This window comes from Choristoneura fumiferana, chromosome 12, assembly GCF_025370935.1.
Source record: "Choristoneura fumiferana chromosome 12, NRCan_CFum_1, whole genome shotgun sequence".
Taxonomy (NCBI): Eukaryota; Metazoa; Arthropoda; class Insecta; order Lepidoptera; family Tortricidae; genus Choristoneura; species Choristoneura fumiferana.
The window spans coordinates 9,438,210-9,455,921 of NC_133483.1; the positions used below are offsets into that span (position 1 = coordinate 9,438,210).

The 17,712-nt window shown below is 38.9% G+C and overlaps 1 protein-coding gene across 1 annotated transcript in view; it reads right to left on the reverse strand.

Moving 5' to 3' along the window:
• Positions 1–17,192, reverse strand: part of LOC141433671 (stromal interaction molecule homolog) — a 21,882-nt gene extending 4,690 nt beyond the window's left edge. Inside the window, exons 1-5 of the mRNA XM_074095772.1 lie at positions 17,183–17,192; positions 16,894–17,024; positions 10,116–10,235; positions 9,072–9,184; positions 6,054–6,169 (exon numbers count right to left, since the gene is read on the reverse strand). Of these exons, the coding sequence (XP_073951873.1) occupies positions 6,054–6,169; positions 9,072–9,184; positions 10,116–10,235; positions 16,894–17,024; positions 17,183–17,192 (490 nt within the window). The remainder of the gene's footprint in view (positions 1–6,053; positions 6,170–9,071; positions 9,185–10,115; positions 10,236–16,893; positions 17,025–17,182) is intronic.
• Between the last annotated feature and the right edge of the window lie 520 nt (positions 17,193–17,712).

The window sequence follows — 17,712 nt, forward strand, 5'->3', positions numbered from 1 at the left end:
AAAATATTTTATTGTTAGAAAATAGACTTTACATAATAGTGGCCGGGGAACCCTCTTGTAAGCTTGAAAAAGCCTGTGTCAGGAGGCTCCGCTCCTCCAACCTCTTGACATGTACATTTTGAGTCTATTTCTTAACTGATAAACTAAACTAAACTTACTTACTAACTATTTAAACTATTTTTGTGTATAGGATCTAGATAGCAAATGAAACAAACATAGTCGGTGTGTGTGTGTGTGTGTGTTGTGTGTGTGTGTGTGTGTGTGTGTGTGTGTGTGTTGTGTGTGTGTATGGGTGTATATGCGTGCGTATGTATGTGTTTATGTGTATGAATGTAGATAATACATAACCAACATCGAAACCTACGAGCGCAATCTTTAATTTTATTATACATATGTCTGTCCCAACCATTAATCAAACCCGGTATACACGCTTTGCAGTCGGGTTCACTAACCACTAGGCTATCCAGTCGCCAAATACATGCGTCACTAAGTCAGACGGTCTAAGAGTTCCTCTATCTCCTCATAAGATTTACCTTCAAGCCATGTTGGTACGATAGTTTTACACTCATAATACTTTTTACCATACAAGTTAATTTCTTATTTAATACATTGTACAGGCTAGCTGAAAGTTTTGTGTTGTTGTCTTTAGCAAATTTAGTTTTGGTTAATGGTGCTAGCACTACTGTATCTTTTCTTCTTCTGCTTGCTATATTAGTGTCAAATGGTAATGTCTTATGTTTTTTTTAGAACTATATGGACAATAAACAATTTCCTAATCGAAAGGAGCCTTGACATGGCATACAGTCTATCAGTGGAAAACCTTCTATTCTTGAAGTACATCACCTTAAGCAGACTTGTATGTGTGACAATATATGTCCATGATAGTTCTTTAAACTAACGCAGTGATAGTTAAAATATCCTAAATTTTGAAGTTTACAGTCATTGTATGTATACATGCAATCAATGTAAAGGCGTTTCGTTTTTGTTTCGCCGTGAGTTTGTTACACATTGTTGGTTCAGAAAATGAATTTCAACACGAATTAATTAAAACCACTTGTAATGATAAGGTAAAATACGGCGCAAACTACCAACCATACCTACCTATATTTTAAATGATTGTCCCTAATTGCAGGAAACTCAATGTAAATAAAATTAATACAATTAATTCGCGCTGTAACTTCTTCTTCATAATATTGTAAGGAATGTCCGTCACTGCACATGGTGTCTCTAGGAAATATGACTTAATAACACGTTTCAAGTAGTAACAGCTCGCCAGACATTATGGTTCTGACCTGACACGATTTGAACGCGAAACCTAGGAAAAAATCGGGTGTTTGCCTAGTGTAGTCATGATTTTTTTTATTTGACTGGCTGGAAAACGAGCAAGTGGGTCTCCTGAGGGTAAGAGATCACCAGCGCCCATAGACACCTGCAACACCAGAGGGATTGCAGATGCGTTGCCAACCTAGAGGCATTAAGATGGGATACCTCAAGTGCCAGTAATTTCACCGGCTGTCTTACTCTCCACGCCGAAACGCAACAGTGCAAGCACTGCTGCTTCACGGCAGGATTAGCGAGCAAGATGGTGGTAGCAATCCGGGCGGACCTTGCACAAGGTCCTACCACCTGATTACAGTAATGATAATACGATATTTTGATTATCATATGAGTTTGAGTGTTGCAACTTTCGATGGTTTTTTTTTTATATTATGAGAGGGAAGCAAACGAAAATGCGGAATGCGGGTCATATCATGTGATGGGAAAATTTCCGGAATTTAACGAAGGTTAAGCTCTTTTCTTGAAATCCCCGATTTCATAGTTGTCTGGCAAGTTGATTAGTTAGCTGAATTAAAACTGACTGGATAGATATTTTTTAATTGAGGCAACAAATCAGAAGCCACCAGCAAGTCAAAGAAGAGCTCAAATTTTTCGGAAAACTAATTTGAAATTTACGACGAAAAATTTACACTAGCGACGGAATTCAAAGGCATGTGTGAAGATGCAGCCCAAGCCATCTCATACTGAGAGAAGACTGTGCCCAGCAGTGGGACGTATACAGGGTGTAACATTTAGTCAATATGTGAAAGTCTAGAACTATAAAACATACGAAGATCTGTTCTTAGGAACCATGTCATCGATTTTAGTAACAAGAAAAACTGCATTCATACATTTAAAAAAAAAACTTGTACTCAGGTCGGGAATCGAGCCCAGCCAGACGTTTTGAAAAATAAAACTTTCATTATTATAAAATATCAAATACAATGTACAGTCGAGGGCATAAATATCTATGCAGCCATAGCGTCCAATATCTGTATACATAGACCTTATATTATGGTTAGTGGCACAAAGGTGTATAGATATTTTTACCGTCTTGCTAACGTACACATATTTATGCCCTTGACTGTATTTTATTTATTCTAGATATCGTGTTTCATAATAACATTTATTGCTTAAGTATGACCTACACTACACTATAGATATCCAAATAGAAATGATGCAAGTTTAAATTTTCAATACGACAGGGTTCGATTCCCGAACTGATTACAAGTTTTTTTTAAATGTTTGAATGCAGTTTTTCTTGTTACTAAAACCGATGACATGCTTCTTTACAACAGATCTTCGTATGTCTTATAGGTAGTTTCAGACTTTCCCATACTGACTGATCTAAATGTTACACCTTGTATAGGCCGAAGATGATAAAGTGGTCGTTTTGGTGTGTTGTCATGTGCGACTTCTTTAGCCCGTTTTTGAGCTATACGAGACAAACGATCAACGGCATGTAATGATATCTGTCCTTCACAAGATTGTCTAGTCTTCTATCATGTTTTATTACGAACTCGACCAGTAATCTCAATCATGACTCACCGCGGTTTGTTTTTATGATGCTGTGAATTGGATTGTTTGAGTTACATTTTAATGTGACGCCTCCTCAGTCTAGTAATTCCGATGTCTAGATATCGCCACTACTTTTAAAAAAGCTCGTATCTCTAATATCTCGCTCGTATCTAAATAAATAACTTTTCTTAGTGAACTTTATGAACATTACGTCAAGGTTCAATTTTGTTGACATATTGATTTTAGATACGAGATTTTTTCAAAGTAGTGACGATATACTGAGCGGCAATAAATCTGGCCCTCAAATGTATGCAGAAACGGTAATTTTGTATGAAGGCTGGGCCAAATTTTGTGCCGCTGAGTATAGTATTAAACCTACTCGTACACTACTATACTTCGTTTTATTCACTGGTTACATAGTTATGAAATTTGGCACTGTTTATAATGCAACGTCAATAAAGATCGGGATGCAATTTTTGAGAATTCCTAAGAGATTAATTTAGTAAAATCCCGAAATTTAAATTCAACTGCCGGATCTAATGGTTTACACGAACGAAACCAGCGTAAGGCTACGTTTCCACCAGAGATGTGCAAGGACGTGTTGAGAGGAATCTGTCTGTCATGAACCAATAAAACGCAAATGAAGCGTATAACGTACGTATTCTTGCTCCGTCGAGATGTTTCCACTAGAGATGCGCTGAGTGAGGATAGGAAAATGAAGCGTTTTTATTGGTTCATGACAAACACATTCCTCTCAACACATCTGGTGAAAACGCAGCCTTAAATCTAGTAAGGTAATAATCAGACGGTGACTGGTCCCATTGATCCATAACACTAACCTTAGCTTATGTAACCATATAAAAATAGTCGCCAACTTGTACTTAACGTTGGATTGTTACTTGTCACTTAAGGCAACGCGGTTTCCCATCGTCTGTCGAATCATAAATGTATGTAAAGAGACAAAAAAACCGTTCTCAGAACTATAAGTGAGTAACAAAAACTGTTTGTTTTTATAGCGATTTTAGTGACCTTTAAATATTCTCTCGAATGATTTTATAAGAGGAAATGAGATGATTATAAAGATAAGAGGGGATGAGTGTCTTTTGACTGTTTTGCGATGACCGTTGGTGAATTCGATGGTAAGTACTACCAGCTAAATGACTGGCGTTTGCATGTTATAAAACAATAAGTTCGATAGGACGTGTCTGTCTATTTGAAAGTTCGACTCTAGTGACATATTTATTTGATAGAAAGTTGTTTAAACATTAAAAACTGATATACCCTTATTTGGCTAACCGTACCTACAGTAGTAGGTATAGTGGTGTACACCGCCGAAATGGCTATGGCTACATATTTTATAGTTATAAACAAGAAGAGTAGTAACAAATGCCGAGAAACTGAGGTTATCCTAGATTTGTATTCTAAGGACCACAACATTCTTTTTTTACAGGAAAACAAAGGAGGACTTTCTGTTTTCGTCTGAATATATTTTTTTGGTCCATTTGGCAAACTATATTTGGCTGAAAGCACTATCTCAAAAAAATTAAGTACCTATGCTACAGCGACTTGGTTATTTCTCGTGTTGCAGAAAGAAGCAGTGGTGTGGTGTGGTACAATTCGATTCCCCTTGTTGCCTAGATTTTGCTTCTGATGTCAGGGATGATACCTAAGTATGGCCGAAGTTTGTGTGGACTAGTTCCGAGGTGTTGGATCTTAAGGCAAGTTAAAATACAAAGAAATCCAACCGAATAAATTGAATTTAATGAAGGCTTTTGACTGGGTAGTTTTAGTAAAGTAAATATTAGGGTGCGCTCACGCCTGCTTTCGTTTTTGACAATGTTACGTGCTACAGATTACATGCTGCTAATACTGTCTACATATTCCGCAGACAACACATAGGAAGCCTGTACCTACAGCATTATTACAGTAATGACCGTCCATTATCTCCGGTGTGTGGACGCGGATGATTATTGTAAAGGAGGGTCGAGGGTTATTATAAAGAGTACGTGTTTGCATATCGAAAAGCTAAGGTCATCGTTCTAAGCACAAGTACGACTTATTTAGAAACTATCCGCGCATCTGACTATTTAGGCTATTAAAAAAATGAAATGAAATGAACCCTTAATAGCATTTTGTGGATAATGTATAGCGCACCATTCCGTACCATTCACGTAAGGAAATATAAAATAATACTTTCCAAAAATTTCCAATTTCTGAAAGGAAAAACCTAAGTCGAAAGAAAAAATAGACCCCAAGTGGGAGCCCTGAGGGACTCTCGAGACAGAACGTTTCGTTTTTAGATGACCAACCACCAGCAACATCATTATGTGATCTTTTACGCAAGTACTATGCAATTTATTTGTATAAAACTCCACTAACATTGCAGCGATACAACTTTTGGAGAAGAACTGAATGATTGACTTTGTCAAACGCGCTAATGAAATCTGTGTTCATGGTGGCCACATATAAACGTCCTTATCGACCTTCAGACACAGGTGGGAGACGAAAAGTCCGTGCATGATGATGAATGTAATTGAGAGCTGGGGCATGATGTGCGAAACAGCAAAGAAGATAGTAGTATACACAATTATGGGCATACCTAGTATACTTGAAGATGATAGACTGATAGTAAGTAGTATATGCGCTACTCGGACTTCTTATAGTGTTCACGTACGTAGAATCTGTAGCAGCACACGCGTGAACGCTCGAGGGGGATTGTTATCGTTTCTGAGGTATTATTTGCCTCCACAAGTGTAGAGATATTTGCGAAGGCTTAATGTAATATATCCGCACTCACTTATATTGAGGCGGTGCAGAAATTAAAGTCGTCACATATCGACCTTATAGTTAGTGATATAAAGGTGTATAATGTGATTGTGATAATGTGATTATTCGATTTTCATTACCATTACTCCATGTATAGGTAGTGGCATATGGTAAATGATTACGCACACAGCTACAACAAAAAGAACTGATTTCATAAAAGGAGAATGAATGAAATGAATGAGTTAATGTAAAAAATCCTGCTGTCATTACATGACATATTCCGTGCGTGACTTGACTTCAACTCTGGTAGCACTACCTATACGCTACCGCATACATACGCCTATAAGCGTCCAGAATAAATAATTGTATGGCCATAAAATACCACTTAACCATCTTAGTCATTGCTCGTTCTCCGCTAACTTCAAAATTTTGCAATAAAGCGTCGCTCCTACCTTTAGGGGGTCCAAAAAGGACGACGTCCATGGCTTTCAGGGCCAATTTCTGCTTGTGAATAGGATCCTTGATACCAAGGACGTTGCTTAAGTACTGCATGTTGTTTACTGCCAACCTGCACGAAATAATATAGACTGTTACAAATTGAATAAGTATACTACTAAAGAATATCATTTGGCAAGTTTGACTGAAAAATTAAGTACTCAAACTCAAGTACTACTCAAGTAGTATTGTAATACGGTATTTGACTATTTTGTATATGTTTTATAAATTAAAACTATACAATGCCTGTTATCGAATAGAAAAACAAAAGCTACCTTTACAAATAACAAAGTTAAAAAGGTTTGAAATTCAAGATTAGACAGAGAAAGACATACTGGCATGTGACGTCACACGCCAGTACCGCCATACTTGCTGCATAGAGAAAAGCGTTTGAGAAAGAGACAGGCATACAGATTTTTCAAAAAATCACTATAAATCCAATTTTCAACCGATTTAAATTTTCTCTTCGCTAAACACTATCTGTATATCTATATTTTCATAATAATATTAAGATATGGCAAAATCAGGAGTTGTCAAATACCGTATTTGTACGCTACTGTAGCTAGTTATGGGAAAAAATGGCTAGTACTGAAAATGTTGGCAAGTAACTAGGTAAAAGGTACCTAATCCTACTAATATTATAAATGTGAAAGTTTGTGAGTGAGTGAGTATGTTTGTTACTTTTTCACGCTTAAACGGCTGGACGGATTTGGATGAAATTTGGCGGAAAGTTAGTTTATAACCTGGATTAAACCATAGGATACTTTTTATCCCGATATTCCCACGGGATAGGGATAAAATCTTGAAATTACAACCGCTAGGCTTAGAGTCATGAAATTTGGTATGTAGGTAGTTGGACGTCTGGAATAAAACATAGGTGACTTTTTGACCCGATATTCCCACGGGATACCTAGGGATAAAATCTTGAAATAACAACGCTGGGCTTTGAGCCATGAAATTTAGTATGTAGGTAGCTGGACCTCTGGAATAACACATAGGCTACTTTTTATTCCGATATTCCCACGGGATAGGGATAAAATCTTGAAATAACAACCGCTGGGTTAGAGTCATGAAATTTGGTATGTAGGTAGTTGGATGTCTGAAATAACACATAGGCAACTTTTGAATCGATATTCCCACGGGATACCTAGGGATAAATTCTTTAAATAACAACCGCTTGGCTTAGAGCCATGAAATTTAGTGTGTAGGTAGCTGAACCTCTGAAATAACACATAGGCTACTATTTATTCCGATATTCCCACGGGATAGGGATAAAATTCGAAATAATAACCGCTGGGCTTAGAGTCATGAAATTTGGTACGTAGGTAACTGGACATCTGGAATACACTTAAGTGACTTTTTGACCCGATATTCCCACGGGATAACTAGGATAAAATCTCGAAATAACAACCACTGGGCTTAGAGCCATGAAATTTGGTATGTTGGTAGCCGGACGTCTGGAATAACACATACGCTACTTTTTATCCCGATATTTCCACGGGATAGTTTTGTAACTAAGGGACCCCATACATCCGTGTATTATTGTTATTATTATTTTGTAATTTTTTCTTTAATTGTATACTTACTGTAGTTTTTAAGTATTTTATTTTATTTTGAAAAAAATACTTTCTGCCAAGCTTCTTGCGGCGCATTCTTCTTGGCAATGATGGTCTTTCCGAAAGTGCTGGTATTTAAAAAAATTACGTGTAAAAGTGCCCATTGCGGCCTATTTACTGAATAAATGATATGAATTTGAATTGGGATAGGGAAAATTTTTGAAATTTTAGCACTGGGTTTAGTCTTGAATTTTGTACAGTTATTCGCAACACACCTCAATGAAGACCACGATATAAATTTTGGAAATTTCCAGGGGAATTTTGTAAAATCCCGAAAATTTCAATTGCAACTACCAGACCGAATAGTTTACGCGTGCGAAGCCGCGGGTAAAAGCTAGTGTTCAATAAAACAATGATATCTATCCCATAAAAATAAATAACGTCATCCTCTTACGCACACGCTTCTTATTTTCAATATTAAAAACTTCCTCTCACTGAATAATATGGGTGGTACGGTCACCAGCAGTAATATCTGCCACAGCGGAGCGTGCAAAAATATCTGACACGTCCTTCCAGCCATAGAAGTAAGGTTGTATCAGATATTTATGCACGCTTATTGTGTCAGATATTGGTGCTGGTGACTGTACGTGGTACTGTATCATTTTACAGGTGGCAACAATAAGTTTAAACATGTTAAGTGAGCAAGGTAGTAAAGCGGCGAGTTGCTAACAATTTACCATAACTTAGTTCGCAGTCTGCGAAACAGCTCTTTGCAAAACAGTTGCCATGATCTGTTGCTCAGTGAAAAAGTGCAGGAGCGTAAATATAAACAAAGTGCATTTGTATATTTTTATCCATCCTGCATTATATGATATGATTCTGAGCAACATACAATAATATTACTCATGAATGGCAACATTGATGTCAAAGACATATTGTAGTTGTAGACTTTTAAGGAAATATCATATTTTCATGTTAAACGGGACCAAAATTATTATCCAAGTGGTAAAAAATTAACAATTTGAACTACGTACTCGTAGTCGTAATGAGTAGTAGAAAATTACAGCTCTGCTGTTTTCCCCAGCATGCTTGCCGAACTACACACAAATACAAAATACAAAGATATATGTCATAGAAATGCTTACCCAGCTTAAGATATACAGAGGAATGTGTTTGTCATGAACCAATAGAATCGCTTCATTAACCTATCCTCGCTCAGCACAGCTCTAGTAGAAACAGCTTAGCGGAGCGAGGACAGGTAAAGGTAAGGATAAACACATTTATGGTGGAAACACCACCCTTACAATCTCAACGTCACAAGAGGGTAAATTTATCTTTGCAGCTGGATTTATGGTTAAAGTCAAGATTAAGGATGTAAAATTAAATATTATCTATGAACTATAACCAAAATATTATTACCTAGGTAGCGTAGCTCCAGTCACTTTGTGCTGGAGAAAAACAGATCTGTACTGCGGCAGATCCACTGACTGCGTCAGCCATTCCACCGTCTGCTCTGCCGTCCAATTGTGCACCTGAAAAGTAACATGTTTTAATAATCAAGACAATTAAGAAAATTTATTAAAGTACAAGGTTTCCATTCACTAAAATGATTGTATTAGAAACGTTCCTGTTCCATAAATAAGTAGGTAGCCTACTTCTACCGCTCAAATCAGAGGGGGCTACTACGAAATTCGAAAATCGAAGTTCGCATCGTACCGTCCTCTCACTCGTATTAAATAATATAAGCGTCAGCGGAACGGCAAGACACGAACATCGATTTTAGAATTTCGTAGTAGCCCGCCAGGACCGGCCCGTCACATACAAAGCATGGTATGTGACGTGTCTGTCAACTTGAAAGTTCGACTTTAGCGACATATTCATTTCATAGGAACTTGTTTAAAAATTGATAGACCACTTATTTGGCTGATGGTACAGCAATAGATACAAATTAATTCACTAAATACTGCGGACCTCAAAATGGTGACCACCTTACCGTGTAATCGACTTTTACGTTAGCTTATTTATAGGCTACACATACTGAACAATTCTACTGATATTATAAACGCGAAAGTTTGCGAGTACGAGGCTTGCGTGTCTGTGTTTGATATTCGAAAACCGCTGGACGAATTGAGATGAAATTTGTTATGGGGATACCTGGACGTCTGGAATAATACATAAATAGGTTACTTTTAATCCCGACATACCCATGAGATCAATGCAAAATCCCAAAATCATAACAATTAAGTCTTACAAACTTGAATTTTTTTTACGGGTATTCGCCATGAAACTTAAATGAAGAACACTATATAATTTTTACGAATTTCCATGGAAATTTAGCAAAATCCCAGGACTTCAATTCAACTGCCAAGTCATGGTTCATGAAAAAGCTACAGGCTAGTGGCAAAATAAATTATCGTCGATTATTTCGACGAAGGAATACTTTGAATGGAACGGAATTCATACCTCTGATCTGAGCCATGCTTCCCACAGCTCCTTGACCGATATGTGCATATCATCGTTGTGATGAAAGGCACGCTGCCGCTTCTCATACCCGCTGTCGTATTGGAGCTCTTCGCGGAGGAACTGGAATCAAAGGATTACAGCATTATTTAGTAATGCCAGTGGTCAAACTACCGAACCTAGTTCAATTTCAAAGGGAGCGGCTCTAGCGAAATTCGTGCGGTGATTGTGGTGTCAAAATGTTAAGCTAGCTCCACACTGCTGGCGAAATTGAACGAGGTTAAGCGAATACGATAGTGTGGAGAGGCACTTCGTCCACCTCGGTCGGTACTTCAATCAACTTTCCCGGGTACTTCGTCGAAAATTTCGCGATCAGTGTGAAGCTAGGGTTACAATTAAAACTCGTGAGGCTACACGCCATTCGATTTTACGAGGATGGAGATGGGCATGTACAATGCAGAAGGTATACCGAGGTATACGGCGTTTTTCTGCCACGTTCAGAGAGTAGATAGATACTGTATAGTTGTATACTACCATAGTCAGGAACAGGCCATGTGATAAAGTCAGCGACGAACAAATGAACCAGGAATGTCACACTTTCAGTGGCGTAGCTACCAAGGGGCTAGGCGGGGCAGCGCCCCAGGGCCCTCAAGCTCAGGGGGCCCTCGAAATTCTGCTTTATAGCTGATGATAAAGTTGCTTAGCATTTTTAAAGTATTTGTATATATCGTCGCTCGGCAGGCAAAAGTACTAAAGCGACACTTTGGGCTAAAATGAGTTATGCATATCACCAGAATCAGCGAATTTTTCTGCATCGAACTGTCTAGGTTTCAAAGCGATTGGAGCAAAATTTAACTTTTTTTTGGCGCTTTAGTCTTTCAAAAAACGCTTAAATTTGGGAAGCAAATTACTTAATGCAGCATCACTTTCATTATTTTCATTTTAGTACTGTTACCTTTTTGCCATTTTTCGATTTACTGTCGTTCAGTCTTTTGCCATTTTTCTAGTTTGCAAATGTTGGACGTTTAGTATTTTGTGCAAAAAAAAAGAAAATACCTTTGTCACTTCAGTAATTATGCCCTCCCCGAGTTGAAGTTTTATACACCTTTAGTCGTTTGGTTGTATTGATAAGAATTAATTTATAAGAATTTAGCTATTTGTTCTTAAAAACTAAAACATACGTTTGGCATTTTAGCCATTTTAACATATACAAAAGCATACATTCAAACAGGATTAGCAAAAAAACTTCACGAAATATTATAGATTTGGTGAAATTAGTCATTACTCTTGACCTTTATCGTGTATTAAAAAAGTGTTTAGTATATATACGTAGTAAAATATCATTGCAATTCGATGTTTGGTATATAGAAACATCATATTTTCTTAAGATTTATAACTTTATTTATAAATTATAATGATTATTATTCCTTAAAACTTTAAGTTCTTTTTATGTTGCCAAAGGATAAAAGAAAATAGTATGTATGTATGTAAACTCTTAATTGTACAAAAGAAAAGAAACACAACACAATTGACAAACTTTGAGATACTTGTACAAAGGCGGACTTATCCCTTTAAGGGATCTCTCCCAGGCAACCTCAATAGTAAATCTATTTCAAAATTTTGTAGTTATAATTTTATCGCTACGGTTCTGTTTGCATCGAATAAAGATGATGTTCGGCCCTAAGTATTTGAAATTTAGAGTTAGAAGTTTTAATTTGTTTTTATTAATGTTACATAAATAGCTTAAGTTTAGTCCAGAAGGCCCCCTCGAGTTGTCCTTGGCGCAAAGGTAGCCATCAAACTGGCCGCATTACCACGTTTAATGGCGATAGACAATCTTTGCACCAGGGACCGAATCCGCGCGGGAGTGAGCGTGAGACCCCCTTTCCGTAATTCGACGTCCCACTTCCCGAATGTAAACAATCGCCTCAACCGCAAGAGGAACAAAATAATAGTGCCGAATAATTCTGCCGTTTTTTGACCGCAAAACCCAGCGCGGATTGCCGCGGACTATTCAGCTGAGGTGCGAGGCGGCGAAAGTACTAACGCACGTAACGTCCGACAGCAAACACTTCCCGTTCTGCCATGGCACTAAAGTTAAGCCATCTGGCCTTTTGCTGTCGGTTCGACAGAGGACCGGAGGCTCCAGAACGCAGAGGATGTTGGAGGATATTAAAGCCCTCTTCAGTATGTCAAAGAGAGCGTAGTAGCGCGGAAATTTTCCTGAACACCGACAAGAACTCAACGCGTGAAATGGCCAGGGTGCGTACCGGTGGCTAGGTATAACAACTTTAGATATATTATTGGTAGATATAACTTTCAGTGGGTATAATGAATTATTGGTATAAATCTGGAATACGTAATACTATTATAATAATAATGTGTTATGCCAAAAAGTAGGTTAGGTTAGAACTGCGACCCTATCAAGAAACGAAACTGCCTGAAAACTAGGTTAGGTTAGAATTGCAACTCCAACGATTTCATAAAGAAAACTAAATTATATCTACACATTATACTACTAAATACTTATAGCATAATATTGTGAAATTATGTGTTATTTGTTATACCGATCATCTCTTAAGCCCTGATGGCCATTTGCTTCCACCATGGAGCCGCAGATGCATTTATGAGGCACACAAACATCGCAGCCCAGGAGAGCTACTGCCACCCACAATGAGTCGTTGTCCAGAAGTATTTCCAAATAAGGAGCAAGCAAAGCCCATAACCACGCTCCCGCTTTGATTTTTGATACCGACTTCAGCCTGGCTAAATCCACCCTAGTGGCACACCCACCCACAAGTGCCAGAGCGTCTCTAGCCCCCACGTCATCCCAAACTCGTTATATCAGCGGAGCCCGAGGCAGCGACGCTATTAGGTGTCGAGCCGTCCACCTCGCCAGTGCACCATGCACAAACGGAATGGTAACCCGGTTTCATGAGAATTTTTAATTTTAAGAGACAAGGCCACTATAATAACTCCATGTGCTGATGCGAGGAAGACTGGCAAGCCCACATTCTCCACACGCCGCAAACTGAGACCAAACTTGAACATGGGACTTGGTTGAATTTAGTAGTGACGGGCAGGGTTCCTCCAGGTCGCATTCTGTCCTTAAGACTATAGAGTCCAAAGTATATGAGGCCGGTGTGTGGGGGGCCGTTCGCCTGATGACTCGGTAGCACCTCCGGGTCTTGAGACGCTTGTGTTCGAAGCATCCTCCCGCGTCCCGCACGTTAAATTTCCCTCGGGAGCCGGATCGGTCCATTCAAGCCTTGCCGGTAAACTTGGAGGATGTGGTGCGAGCACTAGGGTCATTCCATAATGGGTCAGCCGTGGGCTTAAGACGGAATTCGACCAGCTCATTTTCAGCTGGGTTTTGGAACACTGAGGTCACGATCCACAACACGCACTTTCGTCACGGAACCCGGAAATCCAGACTGTGTCGTCTTGAAGTAGGATCTCAAGAACGCGTCCAATACTGGCGAGAGGGATGTTCTGTTCGGCGAAGTGAAAAAATACATTCCCACCCTGTACCTTTTTTACACCAGGTCTATCATTCTCCTTCTAACCTTGTCTACGGCGATTCTCAAATTCTTTCGCAGGTGGGTGCGCAGTAGAGAGATCAGCTTGGACCGCTTACCTTCAGTCTTACTATTCATGAAGCACTGTCGTCTCGAAAATCACCTCTTAATATTTGGTATTTACCTGTAGATGATGGCACCTAAGGAGCCTAAGGTCGTAAAGCAGGACTTGGCTTTCCTTATCCCCCCCCTTGAGAGGTATAGGACTGAAGGCGAATATGGGACAGATTTAACCCCGCCTGTTCTCCTTCTTTAACTTCTTTAAGGTCTTTCTTCCTGGTCTCAAAGGGCTTTTTACACTAGACCTTTACCCTCTTGGGTTCTTCTATTTTCCAAGAGGCCATTTCTAGTGCACTAGAGACCAGGAAGCATCTATTTTGCTCGCCCAGGAACGTTTGAAGAGTATTAATACCCATCTCATCTTGACTCTGTTACGAATGTGTTTCGCAGTTCCAAAAATAACCTATTTTTTGAAAACCACTCCAATGGTTGTGTTCGGGTAAAACTTCTTCTTTTGACGTCACGTTGAGAGATACAAAGGAGACTGTATAGAACGTGTCCCTTGCGGATGAGCAATGGGTCCAAGCGTCCTTGCCCATATGTAATATGGTCTCGGTTGGCGGCGTACGGCGGATGTGGGCTTGCCAGCGTTCCTCGGATCGGCACATGGAGTTGGTGGCCTTATCTCTTAAATTTTTAAATCTCATAAAGGTTACCAATACCATTTCGTATGTGGATGATGCACTGGCGAGCCGAATGAGACTGGCGTCACTGCACGGGGCTCCGCAGATACAATGAGTTTGGGATGACGAGGGGGCTAGGGCCGCTCTAGCACGGCCTGTGGGTGTAACCACTGGGGTGGGTTTGGCCAGGCTGAAGTCGGCATCAAAAATCAAAGCGGGAACGTGGTTATAGGCGTTGCCTGTTCCTTATTTGGGAACAGTCTTGGACAACGACTCATTGCGGGTGGCAGTAGCTCTCCGCCTGGGCTGCGATGTTTGTGTGCCTCATAACTGCAGCTGCGGCTCCATGGTGGAACCGAATGGCCATCAGGGTGTGTTATGACCAGTATAACAACTTTAGATATACTTTCACTAGAATAAAAGATATTTGGCATAAATACCAGTAATTCATTATACCCCACTGAACGTTATATCGAACATAGGTTATATCACATATATTATACCATCAATCAGGCCTACGCGTCTGTTCCAGACGAATTTTGGCGTGTTGCCTGTGCACAACGTCTTTGGTGGCTGACTAGACCGATGCGAGAGCGACATGTCCGTCCACATCTCTGACAAGCGAAGTCTGCGGATGTTGGTGCAGAACGGCCTTGGTGTCGTTTCTGTCTCTTTTCAATAAGTGCATTGAGCCAGGCAAGCCTTCATCGCAATACTTGCGGCCCTCCAACACACGTCTGCACCAATCAGTGCATTTTTCCGCAAGCTTTTCTCAGTCTAGGTGGTCAATTTTGAAGACGGCCATATCTCACTTAGCGCAGTCCTTAAATCTCAGCAAAGGTCTCACGACGTTTCATTTGGCATTATACCATATTACTGTTAGGGGCTGTTTCACCATCCATTGATTAGCGTTAACCGACGGTTAAATGTGATGCCGTCTCCGTCTATTGAGTCTATTCGAACAAAACAAATAGAGACGGCATCACACCTAACCACCAGTTAACAGTAATCAATGGATGGTGAAACAGCCCCTTAGTATATTAATAGTTTGGTACAACAAGTACAACAAGTCCATGATACCGGAATAGTTAGATCATGAGAATATAACAAATGTTGTTGTACCAATAGTGCATTATATTTTCTTAATCGTTATATAGACCAATAATATATCTAAAGTTGCTATAGCAACCATGACGCATGAGTTTGTTATTCAGGTTTCTTACTTATTAGGTACTAATAAGTACTATAATGTTGAATGAATGATTTATTTGCATAACATAGAAAAAAAATGTTCTGAAGTTTTAGTTGAAATGCTAATTAAAGTTATTACCTACAGAATAAATTAAGGTATTTTACGTATTATTTCATCCTTAAACCTAAGCGTATGCTGTGTATATACACCAAAAATAGTAGGACATGATAATGATCAAAATACCGCAAAAAATAATAGTGAAAAAAACCTTTTGTGCATTTTGTTAGAAATCAGATGGTGCCTTTGTGATTAATTACCTTATAATATTAACAAAAGTCTAGTGTTAGTAACAGTTAACGTTAAGTTATTGAAATTTTAGCATAGATGATTAATATTTATTATAATTAATTAATATTATTTATATAATTTCTGTTCAGTAGGTACTTTGGAATATTTTTTCCCTTGCAATTTGGTAAATCAGCATTATGAACAGTTTGATAAGAAATAAAATGTGTGTTGTTAGTAAAAACATACTAAATTTATTGAGACGTAAAATCACATAAGTTAATTTGAAATATGACGTTTGAGGTCAATTTTTACGTTTAGTCTTTTTGCCTGATTGCATTTGCTCGATGACTAGGGGACAATTTACTAAAGCGACACTTATCTCCTAAACCAGTGGATTTTGCTATGAATTATTAAAACCTTATTATAGTATATTAAATTATGTGTCATATATTCCTGGAAATTTTAAAATTGGTTGTCTGGTTAAAAAGTTATGATTTTTTTCGTAAAAAAAAACTTTAAATCGCTCTCCTGTAAAGTTGACGAAGTGTCGCTTTAGTACTTTTGCCTGCCGAGCGACGATATAATGATTTTACTTCAAAAACCTTACCAGTTTTGATAGCAGTGGGCCCCATTTTTTTATTTGCCCCAGGGCCCTAGGTTACCTAGCTACGCCACTGTACACTTTGGTACCCCAGGGACGTCAAAAGTACTCATAAATCATAATCACATCAACCGTAGGACATAGTCCATTGTTGGACATAGGCCTCCCCCTAGTTGCTTCGATTGGAAGCGGACTGCATCCACCGTGAGCCTGCTGCTATAACCAGGTCATACGTCCATTTCGTTGGTGGGTCTCCATTCAAGAAGTTTTCGGCCCCAACGGCTGTTATCCGTGCTATATGGACCGCCCAGTGCCACTTCAATGAACTAAAGGTACTGAACATGAGGAAGGCAATGCAAAAGGTGGGATGACCTTCCTAAAGTATTTCGTAGACAGTGAGGCAAAGGAAAATTTAGAAAACATAATAGAGTTGCCTTACATCATCACTCTCGCTGAGATCCACGTTGCCATTGGCGTCATCGTCAAGCTGATTGTGCAGCTGAGTGATCGCCTCCAAGCCGGCACGGTCCTGGAGGCACCCTGGCTCGTTGTGGCAGGCCTCCACTAGGACTGGAAGATGAAACAAGACTCATTAGGGAGTGCGAGGAACCTAAAAGTACCAAAGGAGGAAGTACCAAACCGTTGCAGAAAGTTTGTTCATTTGTTCCTGCGGAATTGAGAAGTAACACGAGTAGAGGTAATGCGAAGGCTAGACGTGCAATAATTACTGTGACCCATCAATATCCATGCTGACGGCTTTCAATCTTACTTTATAAATACTCATCATCGTCCCAGCCTATATACGTCCCACTGCTGGGCACAAAAATAAATACTCATATTCGTCAATATACCTACGCTAGACCATCGTGTCAGTAAACACTATAATGTGTTGATAAATAACTGTAGATCTCAATATTTATTGTAGGTACTTACTTCTATTCTATTTAGAATCTGCCTTACGACAGATCTGTCTCTTTAGTTAGAGTGTAGCATTTAATTTACAGTTGATGATAATATAGGGGTCAATTGCATCCATGCAAGCCATTTGAATAAATATGGATAAAAATTACATTGGCGTGGCTATATAATAATAACCGTCAGGTCATAACGCTTAATTAAATGTAGATTGTATTTAAGTAGGTACAGAACCAAGAGAAGAAGAGACTTTTAAGAAGATAAGAATATCCACAGAAGGCTTCACAATACAAGCAAAGGAAAAGTGTTTAAAATAAAAATTCTAGAAAATAAAATAAACAAC